This window comes from Stegostoma tigrinum, chromosome 45 (assembly GCF_030684315.1).
Source record: "Stegostoma tigrinum isolate sSteTig4 chromosome 45, sSteTig4.hap1, whole genome shotgun sequence".
Classification (NCBI taxonomy): Eukaryota; Metazoa; Chordata; class Chondrichthyes; order Orectolobiformes; family Stegostomatidae; genus Stegostoma; species Stegostoma tigrinum.
Genome location: NC_081398.1, coordinates 9,088,765 through 9,107,172, shown reverse-complemented (window position 1 = coordinate 9,107,172; position 18,408 = coordinate 9,088,765). Strand labels below are relative to the sequence as shown.

The 18,408-nt window shown below is 47.7% G+C and overlaps 1 protein-coding gene across 1 annotated transcript in view; it reads right to left on the bottom strand.

The window, feature by feature from the left end:
- Positions 1–18,408, bottom strand: part of LOC125448669 (zonadhesin-like) — a 112,674-nt gene that overhangs the window by 77,154 nt on the left and 17,112 nt on the right. The window contains exons 8-17 of the mRNA XM_059642657.1: positions 17,910–18,007; positions 16,947–17,025; positions 16,050–16,139; positions 14,729–14,801; positions 11,664–11,707; positions 8,907–9,077; positions 7,044–7,306; positions 2,729–2,813; positions 1,317–1,445; positions 998–1,153 (exon numbers count right to left, since the gene is read on the bottom strand). Of these exons, the coding sequence (XP_059498640.1) occupies positions 998–1,153; positions 1,317–1,445; positions 2,729–2,813; positions 7,044–7,306; positions 8,907–9,077; positions 11,664–11,707; positions 14,729–14,801; positions 16,050–16,139; positions 16,947–17,025; positions 17,910–18,007 (1,188 nt within the window). The remainder of the gene's footprint in view (positions 1–997; positions 1,154–1,316; positions 1,446–2,728; positions 2,814–7,043; positions 7,307–8,906; positions 9,078–11,663; positions 11,708–14,728; positions 14,802–16,049; positions 16,140–16,946; positions 17,026–17,909; positions 18,008–18,408) is intronic.

The window sequence follows — 18,408 nt, the reverse complement described above, 5'->3', positions numbered from 1 at the left end:
GAAGGTCTTTAGTCTTTTTTTAAGCTGCAACAATAGAAATAGCTTGAATGGGAGTGACGGGCTCTCATAGACCAGGCTTTCTAGTTTTTTTTAACTTTAGTTGTCAGAAGCTATTTGGGGTCTCAGAAGATTTGGAAGTTTCAGTAAATGATTCCTAGCTGCTACTTTCTCTGAAATCTCTCTTAATGTTATTTCCTCCTGGATTGGAGAACTGCATGTAAGATTCTGTGTCTGAATTTGCCTTTTCGCCTAAAAGACGTATATGGAATAGTGTAGGCTAGATGGGCTTCAGATTGGTATGACAGGTCGGCACAACATCGAGGGCCGAAGGGCCTGTACTGTGCTGTAATGTTCTATGTTCTATCTGGTCTAAGAGTGTTAATGGGATGTTACTATGTTGGAGCAGTTAGCTTGTAAAAGTCACTGTATCTACTATTCAGTTACATTTTCCAATAGTTGTAATTCTAAATTCCTTTCTTTTGTGTGCATTGTAACTACAGTGTTTAAGTAAGTTGTGTTTTGCTTAACATTGGGTAGTTGATCAGTTATATCGCATGTGGAACGCGGCACCCTGCAGCTTTCAAATAAGAAAAAGTTAGGGCTGCCTTCTTAAAATATTTTGAGGGAGTCTGGCCTGGTCCATAATACCATAGCTACATTACATTTCTTCAGGCATACAGGAAACCCTATAGTCTTCTAACTCAAACCCAAATTTTAAAATACATGACATCACTACATAGATTAATCACACGTCTGACACAATGTTTGTGGATGCTGCGTGCATGTGATCATGCTTGTGCACATGGAAGCGTGTGTTTTTTTATATATGTGGAGGTTTGCGTATCCATGTGTGTGTTCATTGTGCGTGGGACTGCGTGTTTATGTATTTGTGTATGTGTGTGTGTGTATGTCTCTGTCATTGTGTGCCCTGTTTGTACGTGTTGGTCCACCTTTCCACTGCATCTAAAAGTGGTCAGGATTAGGAGCTGTGACCTACCTTGTTCCCCTATGTAGACATTTATTGTCATTGTCTTGTTCACATAGTAGTAAAATGTCAGCGAAAGGCACTGGGAGGACTGGATCACTGGACTCTTCAAATGGAACTTATGTCCTGGTTTGTTGTACTTCGAATGAATCAGCATGTACTGCCCAACTGAAACAGAAGGGATAGACTTCAGACTGTTAATGGCTTCACACCTCTGCCTGTTTGATCTACTATTGGAGGTTGGGTGTTTAACACGTTTCTACCGAATTCTGCTTTGAACCCAAAACATTTCAGGGTGCTATGAATAATTTTTAAAAAAATGTTTTCTTACAGCCAGGCTTCGAGAAATCGACCACCTTGTCTGTTCCCTGGATCCAACCCTCGTCGCTTGTATCACCCACATGCGTGTCTGTCGTCCACCCGCAAAGTGTCTTGTCAAAATCGCAGCCACTGAGGCAAGCTGTGGAGAGCACAGTGAGTCAATGCCTCTCATTGCAGTACACACAGGGAGCTGGAACAGCGTAAGCTGTTTCTGTTCGCAACAACCAGAACTTGCGTTCATTTCGCCAACCTAACACCGCGAAGGTTTAAGCTGTTCCACACGAGCACTGTAAAACTAAAGGTCACAACCCAGCAACAAAGTAAGATATTAGGTCAGACGAGCTAAAGCTCAGACAAAGAAGTAGGTTTTATGAAGGAGGAGAGAGAGAGAGAGGCAGGGAGGTTTAAGAAGGGAATTCAAGAGTTTGGAGCCCAGGCAGTTGAAGGACAGTGCTGACGGTGGAGCATTGGAAAGGGGTGATGCCGAGAAGGTCAGAATTTGAGAATCACCAAGATCTGGGAGGGTTGTAGGGGCTGGAGCGGTCCACAGGCAGTAAAAGTGAGGCCATGTGAGCAAAGTGGCATGTTTTTAAAATGTTTGACTTAGTGAGCAGACGGGATGATAGGGGACCAGGATTGTTTTAGAGTTTGGAGAGATCATGTTGCCAAGCAATTTGTCGGCCTTGCCTAGGATCGTAACAGCAGACTTAAGGTAAAAATGCAACATAGAATCACAGAAATCGCTACAGTGTGGAAGCAGGCCATTTGGCTCATCAGGTCCAGACCAATCCCCAAACAGCATCTCATCCAGACCCTCTCCCCTTACCCTATCCCTGTCTTCCTGCACTTCCCATAGTCAACCCACCCTAGCTTGTGCATCTTTGGACTGTGGGAGGAGACTAGAGCACCCGGAGGAAACCCACGCAGACACAGGGAGAATATGCAAACTGCACACAGACAGTCGCCCGAGGGTTGGGTCGAACCCGGGTCCCTGGCACCGTGAGGCAGCAGTATAACCACTGAGCCCGACAACAAAAGGTTTTCATGCAGCCGGTGTGCTATCTGTGACAGTGTAATGGAGACATGTCCATCTGGGGCTTCCAAGTGGGCATCGTATAATTGTCCTGAAGGGAAGATAGTGCAGAGAGAAGATGAGCGAGTGGCACTGGGTGCATTGTTCATTTGAAGAGCCAGCACTGATGAAGGGGCCAAATGGCCACCTTCTCTGCTTTAATTCTATCTGCCCCACCTGATTATTAAGATGATCCTGTATTTATGAGCCACTAACTTTGGGCTGTTAGAAATGGGAACCTCCTCTGTCCTATTGAACTACTTCATAGTTTTGTAGGCTTTTACTGAGCTGCCCCCTTGGCTAAAGAAAATCTAGGATGTTCAATCTTTCCTGCGTTTGACTTCACTCACAGAAACAAGGTCCAGTCAGCACGGCCACATTGTCCAGGGCAATATCACCATCCTCAGTCAATCCTCTCACTGCTTCGAAGATGATCTGCCGTCAAAGAAAAAAAAACCATGGGTGTCGAAAGAAAATTTAATATTCTTGACGTTGTGTTCAGAATGTCCATGCCTCTCCCCCTACCTCTGTCATCTCCACCAGTTCCATAACTCTCCAGGATCTTTGTGAACCTCCAAATCTAACCTCTTGTACATCTTCTGGTTTCACTGTCACTCCAAATCCCTTTGAATCTCTCTGTTTGATGCTCCTTATCATCTCTCTCCAAACCTCTATGTTTCTCTCTCTTTGATGCCCCTTACAACCTACATCACAAGCTTCTCTGATTATCCAATATTTCCCAGATTAATTTTTTTGTTTTATACTTCCATGGGGTGTTGGAGTGGGCCAGTGAGTCTGTGGCCCATGTCCTTGAAACAAAGTGACTCACTCGGCCATTTCAGTGGGCAGCTAAGATTTAAGCACATTGGGTGCGGGTCTGGAGTCACATATAGGCCAGACTGGGTAAGGATGGCAGATTTCCTTCTGTAAAAGTAAGGACAATGAGTGACCTGGAGTGGGATTTTTACAACGATTAATGACATTCGAGATGGCCACCATCCTGAGGCTAGTTTTCGATGGAGGATTTTATGATTTGAAATTCGAGTGTTAGGCAGTTCCTGATGAAGACTAATCGAGTGACATCACCATCACTCCACCAGTGTCAGTTGTAGAACTCCTACAGTGCAGAAACAGGCCTTTCGGTCCACACTGACCCTACAAACAGCATCTCACTCAGGCCCACCCCCTACCCTATAACAGTGCATTTCCCATGGTTATTCCACATAACTAGTGCATCCCTGAACACCATGGGACAATTTCCCATGGCCAACCCACCCTAACCTGCACATCCCTGGGCACTACGAGACAATTTAGCATGGGCCATCCACCCTAACCTGCACATTTCTGGGCACTACGGGACAATTTCCCACGGTCAACCCACCCTAACCTGCACGTCTCTGGGCACTACGGGACAATTTAGCACGGCCAACCCACCCTAACCTGCACATCCCTGGGCACTATGGGACAATTTAGCACGGCCAATCCACCCTAACCTGCACATCCCTGGGCACTATGGGACAATTTAGCACGGCCAGTCCACCCTAACCCGCACATCTTTGGACTGTGGGTGGAAACCGGAGCGCCCGGAGGAAACCCACGCAGACACGGGGAGAACGTGCAAACTCCACACAGACAGTCGCCTGGGAATTGAACCTGAGTTCCTGGAGGCGTGAGGCAGCTGTGCTGACCACTGAGCCAACGTGCTGCCATTTGTCCGGTTATGGCCTATGAAATGGCTTGGAATGATTTTAGAATAATAACAATGCTCAATTGTGGAAGCCTGTGCTATCAGTGCACCCAATGCAGTAACCATGAGGAGCCTGTGTAAACACGACTGTCCCTAGATCATTCTTGTTCATGGATCCCCACCACTGCTCACCGTGTTGTATGAGCTGGTTGGGGTCTTGGTCACCTTGAGGTAGATTTGTTCCCGCAATCCCCTGAAGACTACCAGTACGTCTAATAAGAAGAGGTTGCTGAGTTCAATAAAGATGGCAATCAGGTGCAAATCTGATACAGATTCTTCCTCAGGCCATGAGGGAGACCTTGATATTTAATTTGTCTTCTCTGAGACCCAGATCTCCCACTCACTTGAGTCTGTGTGATGTTGTCGTACAAGGCAGTACTCAGTGTATGCCTTGGCGTTAACCCTTTCAGAACCAATCACCAGAAACAATACGTCCAGTCACACATAACCAGCTGGGGGAGCTGTGAGCTGGGGATCTGGGTAAGCGTCAACCAGCAGTGAGGCCTAGCGCTGCCAGTCAGAGCCTGGATTTCAGCTGCTGGCTTTGTGGGGACTGCATCCTGGGGATGTGCTCGCTGCCAATGCAGACCGAGAGGACCCTGGGGGGGGAGGAGGTGGGCACAATCGAAAAGCAGAGGCTTCTTGCTCCACCTCGTCCTGGGGAGGCAGCTATTTCAGTGTTTGTGAATAGCACAGCTCACGGGCAATGTGTATTCTCTACCCTGCTGATGCCGAGAACCTACTGTTGCATTTATGTAGCACCTGTCAAGGCCTCAGGGCACCCAGAAATTCTTCATGACCAGTGACTGGAGTGCAGATTCATACTTCCTTGAAAGTGCAATCACATGTCAAAGAGTCATCGAGTCACAGAGTAATACAGCATGGAAACAGGCCTTTCAGCCCAAACTAGTCCATGCTGACCATGGTGCCCCACTCAGCTAGTTCCAATTGCCCGCATTTGGTCCATATCCCTCTAAAGACTTCTCATCCATGTACCTATCCAAATGTTTTAAAATGTTGCTATTGTACCTGCCTCAACCACTTCCTCAGGCAGCCCATTCCATACACTTACCACTCTCTGTGTGAAGAGGTTGGCCCTCAGGTCCTTCTTAAAACATTCCCCTCTCACCTTAAACCTTTGCCCTCTAGTTTTCATTTCCCCATCCCTGGGAAAAATATAGACAGGGCGGTGAAGAAGGCATTAGGTACGCTTGCTGTTATTGATCAGTGCATTGAGTACAGGAGTTGGGATATCATGTTGTGGCTGTACAGGACATTGGTTCGGCCACTTTTGGAATACTGTGTTCAATTCTGGTCTCCCTGATATAGGAAGGATACTGTCAAACGTCAAAGAGCTCATAAAAAATTTGCAAGGATGTTGCTGGGGTTGGAGGGTTTGAGCTGGGAGAGGCGGAATAGGCTGGGGCTATTTTCCCTGGAGTGTCGGATGCTGAGGGGGTGACTTTATAGTGGTTTATGAAATCATGAGGAGCATGGATAGGGTGAGTAGTCAAGGTCTTTTTCCCTCAGGGTAGAGGAGCCCAAAACCAGAGGGTATAGGTTTAAGGTGGGAGGGAAAAGATTTAAAAGGGATCTGAGGGGCAACTTTTTTCACACAGAGGGTGATGTGTGTGTGGAATGAGCTGCCAGAGGAAGTGGTGGAGGCTGGTACAATTACAACTTTTTAAAGACATCTGGATGGGTATATGAATAGGAAGGGTTTAGAGGGATATGGGCCAAATGCTGACAAATGGAACAAGATTAATTTAGGATATCTGGTCAGCATGTGCTGTTTGGATTGTGCGGTCTGTTTCCAACTATGACTATAGCTCCACTCCTTTGTAATTGTCGACGCTGCTTTAATATAGGATATGCAGCCAAAGATATTCATCTTGATCCCTCGTTCAGCAACTGTGCAACAATCTTGTTCCTGTGATGCCAGTCGAGAATTATGGGTCCTTTTTACCTCAGAATGACATCTGAGGGGTTCTTCTATCTCAGACACACGGAAGGGCTCACTTCTCCCCACTCAAGAGTAGGGAAGATATCTTGTTGGACTATTGATACAGACAGGCAGTACTCTTAAGCCATTGGAGAAAGGAGAGGTGGGAGAAGGGGGAGGTGGGAGAAGGGAGAGAGACAGTATTTTCCATTCCTTTAGCTGAGTGGTGGAGTCCTGCAAAGAAGGTTATTTGATGATAAAAAGCTGACTTTGAGGCAGAGCTGATTTGGGACATGCTAATAGGGCCAGGACATTAACAACATGTCTTGAGGTTTGTGTTTCAGCTGGCTAATGGCAGGATTCATTAAAACAGATTAATGAGGACAATAGGGATATTTAATGATGCACTCATTAAGCACAAGTGCTGCAATAAATTCGAGTCATATTTGGGTCATTTCCTCCGCTTGTTTTGCACTTTTTGATCCAAAAATGAAATTCTGCAATCACTAGCAGAGCAACAAGGAGCCTCAGGGAATAAATGGCCAATCTCCAGGATACTGCTGGTAAGCCACAGCACGCAAGAGAATCATCATCAGGGGTATTTGAAACCAACTAGCTTGGTATTTGTTTTTCAAATCTCTTGTGATCTTTGGAGGTGTTTTTGGGGTGTTGGGGGAGGTGCTTTAAGGATGATGCAATGGAGTTGGTGGGATAGAATAGGATTGGGGAATAGAGTCAGCTGGCATTCTGATTGGCTTCATGGGAATGGGTGGCAGTAGGGCGAATGTGGGGCGGTTGTATAACTTTAAGTTGGGCTGGTTTGGGGTATTGGGTGGATGGAGGAGATTGAGGGGTGTGGGAGAGGATGTTACTGCGCACACCACCCACTCCACCATCATTCCCTTTACCCCCCACCCTCAGGGAATGCGTCCAATCAGAATGGGCGACCCAACTCGGTGATGATGCAGCAACTCACCCAAATGCTCCTATTGGTCCGCCCTGGGACAGTGACCGTCCCCGACAGCCAGGCATGGCTCTGGGGCAAGGTCCGATTCCACAGCAGAGACTCGCCCAGGCCTTCCCCAACCAGAACATTGAGGGTCCCTCCGTTGCCGAATGTCCCGTACATGTGATAGGAGAACTCAACACACACGTCGCCGCTAACGTTCAGGGTCGGGCTTGACAGGCGGATGAGCTGCTCGGGGACAAAGTTACTGGCCTCCTGGTAGATATAGTGACCTGGTCGAGCGAGAGGATAATGACTGTTATATCAAACAAGGGCTGCCCCTTCCCACAGCTCAATGCAAGGAAAGACCCCCACTCCCTCAAAAAGCTTGGCGACAAGTCGAGGGACACAGGGCTGAGTATTATGGCCCCTGTGCTTGAAGACGGGTGATTGGGAATAGTGGGTTGTGAATCCTGTGGCATTCCAAATGCCTCCTCAACCACATCCCGGACCTGACCCCCATTTCCTCATTGGGGTGAGGTGGAATGGAGGTGCCAGGCTGCCTAGCCCCTGTTGAGGCTCTCAAGTAGCAAATTCATGGCTAATTCAAGTGGCTCAGCCTTCCCTTTACCCCGTGGCAGGGGATGGGGGCAGAGGGGCCCATGCTGTGCGCTCTCTCTCTGGGTGGGCAGGCACCCAGCAAAAGGTGGGGGACCCATTGTATACCCTTCTCTCCTTTTAATCCCCTGGCCTCTCAAACCCAATCTCACCACCCATTTATGGCAGTTATTACGGTGCACGTCATATGTAATATAATTAACAATGGGGCCGTGTTTGGAAATCCCTGACCACCAAACAGAGCCATAAGCTCTTACTTTGCACTCGGTTATTATAAGTAGGTGCCTTTGGTAAATTGTCCAAAGATTGTCATCCTGCAATGAATGCAGAATTAGATTTGTGGAATCCTTACAGTGTGGGAGCAGGGTATTTGGTCTGTTGAGTCACTTCGACCATCTGAAGAGCATCCCATCTGGACACGTCATCCCTGTAACCCTAAATTTACCACAGTTAATCCACCTAACCTGCACACCCTGGACACTATGGGCAATTTAGCATGGGCACACCATTTACCTTGTAAATCTTTGGATTGTGGGAGGAAACCCACATTCCAAAGATGTGTGTCCGAATTCCTGGTAAATCTTTCACAGTAGTGAAGAGTTGTCTGTGTCTCACAACCCCCTCACCTCCCCCTCCTCTTCCCCCGATGGGGTCCTCCCCTCACACCCCCCCAACCAATTATCTGGTTCTGACGTCCACTCTCTGGGAACGCCTTTCTCAGGGGCTTTCATATGGAACTGTCAGTGGCCATTGCCCCAGCCTGGAGCTGATCAGACTGCAAGGTGTTGGCCGGCCAATCAGATTCCTCCACAAATTTTGGTCGGTGGGGGGAGTGAGTGGACACCTCACCCTGAAATATGTTTCTGATTTCAAATGGCTGTGGGGTATTGTCTCTTTGGGTCACATGGAGGGGCTGCGGAGTTGGCATCCATTAAGGATGCAGCCCACACAGTCAGAATGGTACAGTAGGAAGCCATTCAGCCCATCCTGAATAGTCTTAAGGAAGCATCGACTGCCCTGGTCCACCTGTGCCTGTTCCGATTGTAAGACACACAATCTTGGCATACAAGAGTCATGTGATCCAACAGCTCTAAGTCACGTGGTGCTGCATGACAGAGCCACTCAGCCATGTGACACACAATGGCCAGGAGTCACATGGTATGGAATGGCCAAGGGATACTGTGCTAATTGCTGTAGCCCACCTTTCACTTATTACTGCATCCTCTGTGTGCCCTTTCCAGGGGCTTCTGCTCTGGCTTGTCAGTCCCAACTTACCGTGAGTCACCCCATTCCCCCATGGGGCTGGCTGGTCGGCCGAGGGTCCCGTGTGGTAGGTGGGGGTCTTGCCTTCAGCTCTAATCCATTCGCCGTTGTCAGTGGCACATTCCTGAGTCCATTGGCAGTAAGGTCTCAGGTTATCGTTAAAGTCACAGCGTGTGATGTAATCTGCAGGAAAGAAGACAAACTCGATTAACCACGTCTCCTGCATCCACACATCATACAGCATGGAAACAGACCCTTCGGTCCAACCAGTCCATGCTGACCATAACCCCAAACTAAACTAGTCCTGTCTGCCTGCTCCCTCCAAAACATTTCCCCTTCACCCGTACTCATCCAAATATCTTTTAAACGTTGTAACTGTACCCCCATCCAGCACTTTGGAAGTTCATCCCACGTACGAACCACCCGCTGTATTAAAAAAAGTTGCCCTTCATGTCTTTTATAAATCTTTCTCCTCTCACCTTAAAATAATCCGACCACAACTGCAATACTGTGATTGGTTTTGGGCTCTCTATCTAAGGAAAGAGAGACTGGCTTCGGAAATAGGCTGGTCCCGAATACAGAAGGAGGACCACATGAGGAGAATAGGTCAGGCAGGTACTCATTAGAGTTTGGAAGAATGAGAGGAGACCTTATTGAGACATACAATATTCTTAGGGAGCTTGATAGGGTAGGTGAGAGATTGTTTCCCCTTGTGCAAGAGCCTAGGGCCAGGAGGCATAATCTCAGCATAAGGGGTCACCCATTTAAGTCAGCGATGAGGAGGCATTTCTTCTCTCAGAGGGCAGTGAATCTGTGGCATTGTTTTAACACAGGCAGCTATCGAGTGTATTCAAGGTCAGGATGGAGAGATTTCTAATCAGTTAGGGAATCGAGGGTCATGGGGGAAAAGGCAGGTAAGTGGAGTTCAGGATTATCTTCTCAGCCATGATCTCACTGAATGCTGAAGCACAGTCAGTGGGCTGAATGGTCTATGTCTGTTCCTACAGGTTATGCTGTTGGGCTCAAGGCCTTCAGAACTTCACTGAGGAGGATCTGCTCAGTGAAGAACTGCTGTCTGTTGCAGGCTCCTTTAGAAACCCCCTTGAAGGGATTCAAGTGTCAGCCGTCTGCCTCAGGAAGTTCTGGTCAGTTTACCCCATCCAATGAAACGCTTGACTAATCAAGAAACTTGAGTGACCTAATCGTCAGATGTGTGAGGGACGGCCTGGGAAGCTGATTGGAGTTGAGATACAGCTCAGGCATGATCTAACAGGTTGGAGGGGTTGAATGGCCTCATCCAACCCAATAGTTGCCTGTAGGGGAACATGGTGGAAAGTATTAATGGCATGTGGCTTATGTTTTGAGATACACAGACAAAGAACATTCATTAATTGAGTCCCTACAGTATGTATAAGGCAAGTCTAAGGAAGCAGAGGACTTTATCTATGGTTCTTGCTTCTCTCCTGTTGTTACATCCACATCTGGATTAACTTAGAGTGAGAGAGTGCGCGAAGTCCCATCAGTGCGCTTCAGGTCCCTGGTGACTGGCGGCCATGATGGGGCCTGGAGTGTATCATCCGTCATCCCGACCAAATTCTAATTTCAAATTTGTTAAGTTTCTGGCCGGCGATTTCCTTTCATTACAGTGCCCCTCTTAAAGGCCTGGTCCCTGTTTATTTTGTTTAATTTGCTTTAGTTGGTGTAATCTAAACAGTGAAGGGGGGCAGTGTCCCAGCGTATCCCTGAGGAGGGAGTACAGGGTGTTCACTGGCACATTTCAGGTGCCCCATGGCTAATGGCCACCTCAGGACTGGGGTGTGTTATCACATCGAGTCACAGAGCTGTACAGCATGGAAACAGACCCTCTGGTCCAACTTGTCTGTGCCGACCAGATATCCCAAATTAATCTACTCCCATTCACCAGCTTTTGGCCCACTCCCCTCTAAACCCTTTCTATTCATGTCCCCATCCAGATCCGTTTTAAATGCTGTAATTGTACCAGCCTCCAGCACTTCCTTTGGCAGCTCGTTCCATACACGCACCACCCTCTGAATGAAAACATTGACCTTCAGGTCCTTTTTAAATGTTTCTCCTCTCACCTTAAACCAATGCCCTCTGGTTTTGGACTCCCCTACCCTGGGGAAAAGACCTTGGCTACTTACCCTGTCCATGCCCCTCATAATGTTATAAGCCTCTATAAAGTCATCCCTCAGCCTCTGACGCTCCAGGGAAAATAGCCACAGTCTATTCAGCCTCTCCCTGTAGCTCAAAGCCTCCAACCCTGGCAATGTCCTTGTAAATCTTTTCTGAACCCTTTCAAGTTTCACAACATCCTTCCTACAGCAGGGAGACCAGAATTGAACACAGTATTCCAAAAGTGGCCTCACCAATGTCCTGTACAGCCACAACATGACCCTCCCAACTCCTGTACTCAATGCTCTGACCAATAAAGGCAAGCATACCTAATGCCTTCTTCACCGCCCTGTCTACCTGCGACTCCAATGACATTTTAGTTTAATTTGACAAGATGAGACTTTGACACTTTAAAGTGTCCATCACATTTAAATTGGCTTCAATTTGTTTAATTTTAACAGCGGCGAAAACATTGCTGGGGGTTGCAGACAGGAGGCATTCTTCGGTGAATATGAGAGATTGGCATCTTGCTTGACCCTTCACCAGCTGGCTTGGGATCTGGGTAACAGAAAGGGCAGCGGTGTGACCCGAACGGGAGAGGGAGGCATCAGTGTAGACGGAGTGAATGGACCATACCTTTAGCCTCCTCTTCCACATGGCACTGCAGGATCTGTGGGAGGCTGTACAGAGACACAACAAAGAGATGAGCTAATTCATCGAAAGCACCTGAAGATGTCCAGAAAACACACTAAACCAACAACAATTCGCATTCATGTTGTGTGGGAAAATGCCCCGAGACTTTTCGTGGGAGTCTGAATTCGAGACAAAGTCGATGTAGAACTGAAGGAGGTGTTATATACTTCATGAAATCCGATTTGCCAAATAAAAACTGAAACAGCTGCAGATGCTGTAAATCAGAAACAAGAGAGAAGTTGCTGGAAAAGATCAGCAGGTCGGGCAGCATCTGCAGAGAGAAATCAGAGGTAATGTTCCTGTTTTTGTTATATCTAATTTTTACTTCGTGAAAAACCATCACTTGCTTATTTTGTTCCACTACCATCTCCTTTTGATCTACGTTATTCCCTTTTGCCTTTCATTTCGTCCTGCCTGCCATCTTATACATTCATGCCTGCCCTCTCTCTCAATCCCTCTGTCTCTCTCCTGCTCTCACAGTCTCTCTCAGTCCCTTTGTCTCTCTCCTTCTCTCATGGTCTCTCTCCCTCTGTCTCTGTCCTGCTCTCACGGTCTCTCTCAGTCCCTCTGTCTCTCTCTAGCTCTCACGGTCTCTCTCCCTCTGTCTCTGTCCTGCTTTCACGGCCTCTCCCAGTCCCTCTGTCTCTGTCCTGCTCTCACGGTCTCTCTAAGTCCCTCTGTCTCCTTTCTACTCTCATGGTCTCTCTCAGTCCCTCTGTCTCTCTCTAGCTCTCACGGTCTCTCTCCCTCTGTCTCTCTCCTATTTTCATATCTCTCTCAGTCCCTCTGTCTCTGTCCTGCTCTCATGGTCTCTTTCCATCCCTCAGTCTCTCTCCTGCTCTCACGGTCTCTTCCAGTCCCTCTGTCTCTCTCCTACTCTCACAGTCCCTCCCGGTCCCTCTGTCTCTGTCCTGCTCTCACGATCTCTCTCAGTCCTTCGGTCTGTCTCCTACTTTCATGGTCTCTCTCAGTCTCTCTGTCTCTCTCCTACTTTCATGGTCTCTCTCAGTCTCTCTGTCTCTCTCCTACTTTCACAGTCTTTTTCCCTCTATTTCCCTTCTTGATCTCACAGTCTCTCTCCAGCTCTCATGGTCTCTCTCTCTCTGTCTCTCTCCTGCTCTGACGGTCTCTCTCCCTCTGTCTCCTTCCTACTGTCATGGTCTCTCTCAGTCCCTCTGTCTCTCTCTAGCTCTCATGGTCTCTCTCCCTCTGTGTCTCTCTCCTACTTTCATATCTCCCTCAGTCCCTCTGTCTCTGTCCTGCTCTCACGGTCTCTTTCCATCCCTCAGTCTCTCTCCTGCTCTCACGGCCTCTCCCAGTCCCTCTGTCTCTTGTCCTGCCCTCATGGTCTCTCTCAGTTCCTCTGTCCCTCTCCTGCTCTCACAGTCTCTCTCTCTCTGTCTCTCTCCTGCTCTCATGGTCTCTCTCCCTCTGCCTCTCTCCTGCTTTTATGGTCTCTCTCTCTCCCTCTGTCTCTCTTGTGCTCTCACGGTCTTTTTCCCTCTATTTCCCTTCTTGATCTCACAGTCTCTCTCCAGCTCTCATGGTCTCTCTCTCTCTGTCTCTCTCCTGCTCTCGTGGTCTCTCTCCCTCTGCCTCTCTCCTGCTTTTATGGTCTCTCTCTCTCCCTCTGTCTCTCTCGTGCTCTCGCGGTCTTTTTCCCTCTATTTCCCTTCTTGATCTCACAGTCTCTCTCCAGCTCTCATGGTCTCTCTCTCTCTGTCTCTCTCCTGCTCTGATGGTCTCTCTCCCTCTGTCTCCTTCCTACTGTCATGGTCTCTCTCAGTCCCTCTGTCTCTCTCTAGCTCTCACGGTCTCTCTCCCTCTGTGTCTCTCTCCTACTTTCATATCTCTCTCAGTCCCTCTGTCTCTCTCCTTCTCTCACGGTCTCTCTCCCTCTGTCTCTGTCCTGCTCTCACGGTCTCTTTCTGTCCCTCAGTCTCTCTCCTGCTCTCACGGCCTCTCCCAGTCCCTCTGTCTCTTGTCCTGCCCTCATGGTCTCTCTCAGTCCCTCTGTCTCTGTCCTGCTCCCACGGTCTCTCTCAGTCCCTCTGTCTCTCTCCTGCTCTCACAGTCTCTCTCTCTCTGTCTCTCTCCTGCTCTCACGGTCTCTCTCCCTCTGTCTCTCTCCTGCTCTCATGGTCTCTCTCCCTCTGCCTCTCTCCTGCTCTCATGGTCTCTCTCTCTCCCTCTGTCTCTCTCGTGCTCTCATGATCTCTCTCAGTCCCTCTGTTTCTCTCCTGCTCTCACGGTCTCTCTCAGTCCCTCTGTCTCTCCTGCTCTCACGGTCTCTCTCAGTCCGTCTGTCCCTCCTGCTCTCACAGTGTCTTCCTCTGTCTCTCTCTGTCTCTCGTTGCAAATGTTGCACAATAAACTGAGTGTTTCCATCATTTCCTGGTTGTAGCTGAGGAGACATTAGGCCTGGTGATTAAGCAGTCAGTCAGAGGTGAGTTTAAACAAGGGGCTAAAGGACGAGAGAGAGAATGAAATGTTATTGAAAGGAAGTGGATGAGAATGTGGAATTTGAAACATGTTCAGTTTAGCCATGATCTTATTGAATAGCAAACAGCCCACGGCCTATTGTATCGTGTATGTTCATAGAATGGTGAGGTGGGCAGGATTAGAAATTAAATAGTTGGGTCCTGGATGTCCATAGTCACAGTCCCTAACAGCAATGCAAAGGAAGTGGTAGAGTATAAACTGGAAATGCAGGAAATCTTAGAGGGGATTTGTAGGGCTGGGGAAGAACAACTTACAAGTTGGAGCAAGCAGGCAAGACCAGGGAAAAGAGTGAACATGAATGTGAGATTCTTTGAGTGGAGAGTGTCATGGACTAGGAGCCAATGTAGGACGATGAGCACAAAATGGCTGGGAAACCGGAGGCCTGCTTCCACCACAAACTCTCGGGCGGCTTGTAGCTGTCCAAGGCCTGTAGCTGCTGTAATTAACAATCAAGCAAGCACAGATTGTACAATTAGATTGATCTTATGGAGTGGCTTTCTCATTACCTGGTGGAAACCACTGATGGTGAGGATGAGCTCCAGTCCGGGGTTGAGTTCGACGGAGTGGATTCAGTTGAACCTGAGCAGACGATACCAAATTAATTACTACAGTGGCTAAACCAACAGTGACATCCTCTCCAAGCAATCTCACGGCCCTTTCCATGATAAACCATTTTGTACTTCTGTCAGCATTCATAAACCAACCTGTCTGGTGTTGAGGCTGTGGCTTTCAAGAGGTTAATTTATCCTGGGTTTTCTTTTTGAAGAGACGTTGTAAGGCAGAGGCGACAAGCTGCCTCCAAGTACATAAACAGCTTGTGAGGCCTTGGGGATTGTTTGAAAGTTGGAACAAACGAAGCATCCTGGGTGTTCGTTTTTTAGTTTTGTTTTTAGCTTTTAGCTTCAATTTTAAGTGGAAGCCTTTGAGGTCTCAAAAAAGTCGGAAGCCTCAGTGAATGCCTCTTAGCTGCTGCTTTCTCCAAATTTTTTCTTAATGTTTTTTCCTCCTGAATTGGAGAGCTGCAAGTGAGAATCTGTGTCTGAATTTTCCTTTTTGTCCAGGGGTATGTTTGTGGGATGTTACTATATTGGGACAGTTAATTAGTAACAGTTACTGTACCTATTATTCAGTTAAGTTTTCCAACAGAGTTAAGTTATTCTAAATTCCTCTGTTTTTAAATAAATCGTGTTTTGCCTAATTTCGAGTAGTTTGATCAGTCATAACGCAACTGGAATATAGCACTTCATATTAAACTTTAAAATAAGAAAAAGTTAGGGTCTCGGCCATCCTCTTAAAATACTTTGAGAGGGTCTGCTCTCGTTCATAACAATCTCTCCTCTCTACTTACTTAGAATTTTGCGAGCACGGAAACGGGCCCTTTGGTCCATCTTATGCCTTGATCAAGCCTCCTCCTTCATTCTCTTTGTCCCACCCTACCGTCACGTTCTTAAATTTCTTTCTCTCTCTTGTGTTGATGCGGCTTCCCTTTAAATGTATCCACACTATTCACTTCAGATGAGGAGAGATTCCTTCTCGCAGAGTGTGAGTCTCTGCAACTCATGGCCACAGAGAACTGTGGGGGCAGAGTCCTTGTGTATATTGAAGGGTGAGACAGATTCTTAATCAGTCGGGCAATTGAGGGTAACGGATAAAGGACAGGAAAGTGGACGTGAGGAATGTCAGATCAGCCAGGAACCTATTGAATGATCGAGCAGGCTGGAGGGGCTGAAAGGTCTGCTCCTGTTCCAATTTCTTACAGTCTTATGGTCTCCACTAATGGTATTTGGGTGAGAAATGTGATGTTTGCACTGGTGCTGACTGACTCACTTGTAATTGTTGATAAGGGCTCTGTGGTCAAAGGGAGGTCTACAGAGGTCCCAATGGTCGAGGTATCGTCAGACGTTGATGTATCCAGATCTGTATGACAAAAGAAAGTTGTTGTATACAGCAATGGTTCTGAAGGAGTTAATATTCATGTTACATTGGACTCCACCCATTCTTCTGGAGCTCCCACAGACACAGTCTATGGGTGGAGGTGTGGAGTTCTATTCCAGCCTTAGAAGGGAACAGTTTATCTGCACCTGCTCCCTAAAGTCGTAGACACGATGCCTGGCCAAATGTCACATTTATTAGCATCATACAATAAACCTTGCTGTTATGGAAGAACAGTTTCTACTGTAGATACTCCACAATAGGATATGGTCCAGCACTGATTGCTGAGAAAGGTCCAAGATAAAACTAAGACAAAGGAGGGTGTTAAACCACCATCAGTCTTCTCTCTCTCGAATGAAAGAGCAGCCCTCTGGCATCTTCACTGTCCTTTTACAACATGTCCACAGAACACCAGCTAATCTTCTGGGGAAATGGGTTCAAATACCATCATGGCAGATGATGGAATTTGAATTCATTCAAATCAGGATAAAAAACTATGAGTCTAATAACCAAACCCATCTGGTTCACTCGTCTTTTAGAGAAAGAAATCTAGTGTCCTTACCCAGCCAGGCTGACTAACCCACAGTGACAAGGTTGGCTCTGGGTATCTGGAGATGGCCAAGAAATGCTGGCCTGTCCCATGATGACCATCTCAGGTGAATGATGGGAGAAAGCATCAAGGCCAGAGGTATTAGTGATCCCACCTGAGATCTGCTGGCTAGAACCTTCCAGGGCATTGCCAGCTACACTCCGACGATTAGGAAAGATTAGAGAGATCATTTCGGTTCTTACCGCTACAAGTGAAGATACAGACTTTGTCCACAGCGATATCAGAGGCTGGAGTGTCTCCTCGAACACCTTCTATGACAAACTATAAAGGCAAGTATTAGATAAAAGCTGAAATGAAATGAGCTAAAAGCTGGGACATTGTAGTGGCTCAGTGGTTAGCACTGCTGCCTCACAGAGCCGGGGTCTAAGTTCAATTCTAGCCTTGGGTGACTGTCTGTGTGGAGTTTGTACCTTTCCCCCTTTTGTGGGTTTCCTCGGGTGCTCCAGCTTCTTCCCACCGTCCAAACATGTGCAGCTTAGGGTGGATTGGCCACGCTAAATTGCCCCATAGTCTACAGGCTTAGGTGGGTTAGCCATGGGAACATGCAGGGTCTGGGCAAGACGCTCCCAGGAGTGTTGGTGTGGACTTGTTGGGCCACACTGTGAGGAATCCATGAAGTTAAAGCAAAATACAGCTACTAATGTGCAACAAATACAGCAAATGCTGGAGAAACTCGGCAGGTCTGGCAGCAAGTATGGCAAGAGAAACAGAGTCTCTGTTTTCAGTCTGACATGAATGGTGACCCATTTTCCCAGTCAGTTTCATTGCATAGTGACTCACTCATGGACTTTGGAAAGGTCAAGGAGAATTATAGAAACATAGGACATGAGAACATGAGCAGGCCATTTAGCCCCTCCAACTCAGCCTGACATTCAATAAGATCATACCTGATCCGCATGTGAAGAACAGCCACGAAACATTAACCCTGTTCCTCCCTCCATAGGTGCTGCCAGACCTGCTGAGTTTCTCCAGCCATCTTTGTATTTGTTGCAGATAACAGCTAGCCTGGCTTTGATTAGTAGGGCACTTGGCCTCAGTGCCCACGAGGTAACCTAGCAAGCCATACAATTGCCACCCAAAGCGCACGCCTGGTTCAAATGGGATGTCCTTAGGGTTACCACGGTGATTGTCATCCAACAACTTACTTGCACTGGTGAATTTCCACAGTGAACAACCCGGGCCTCAATCCATTGCTGTCCCTGGTTTCCCTGGATGCTGAGTAATGGGTGTCCTATTGACCCTCCTGTGAACAAGGCACGGGGAAGATGATTAACTCGAGAGACTATCAGCAGGATGAATGGGCAGCAGGAGCAGGGCGAGGGTGCAAGAGCAATGGAGACGGACTAATTGAGGGCCGGGTCCACAGATTGGTGGAAGGAAGCGTTGGGTGAGGAGAGAGAGAGAGAGAGAGAGAGAGACAGACAGAGCGATGGACAGGGAGGGATTGAGGTGAGAGTGGAACATAGGGAGACGGAACGAGAGAGAGAGAGAGATGCAAGGAGGGAAAGGTGAGGAGAGAGCAAGGGAGGGAGAGATTGATGGAGGGAGAGATTGATGGAAGGAGAGAGGGATAGAGGGTGGGATTGAAGGAGAGTGAGAGGGAGGGAGGGATTAATGGAGGGAAAGTGAGAGGGAGGGAGAGAG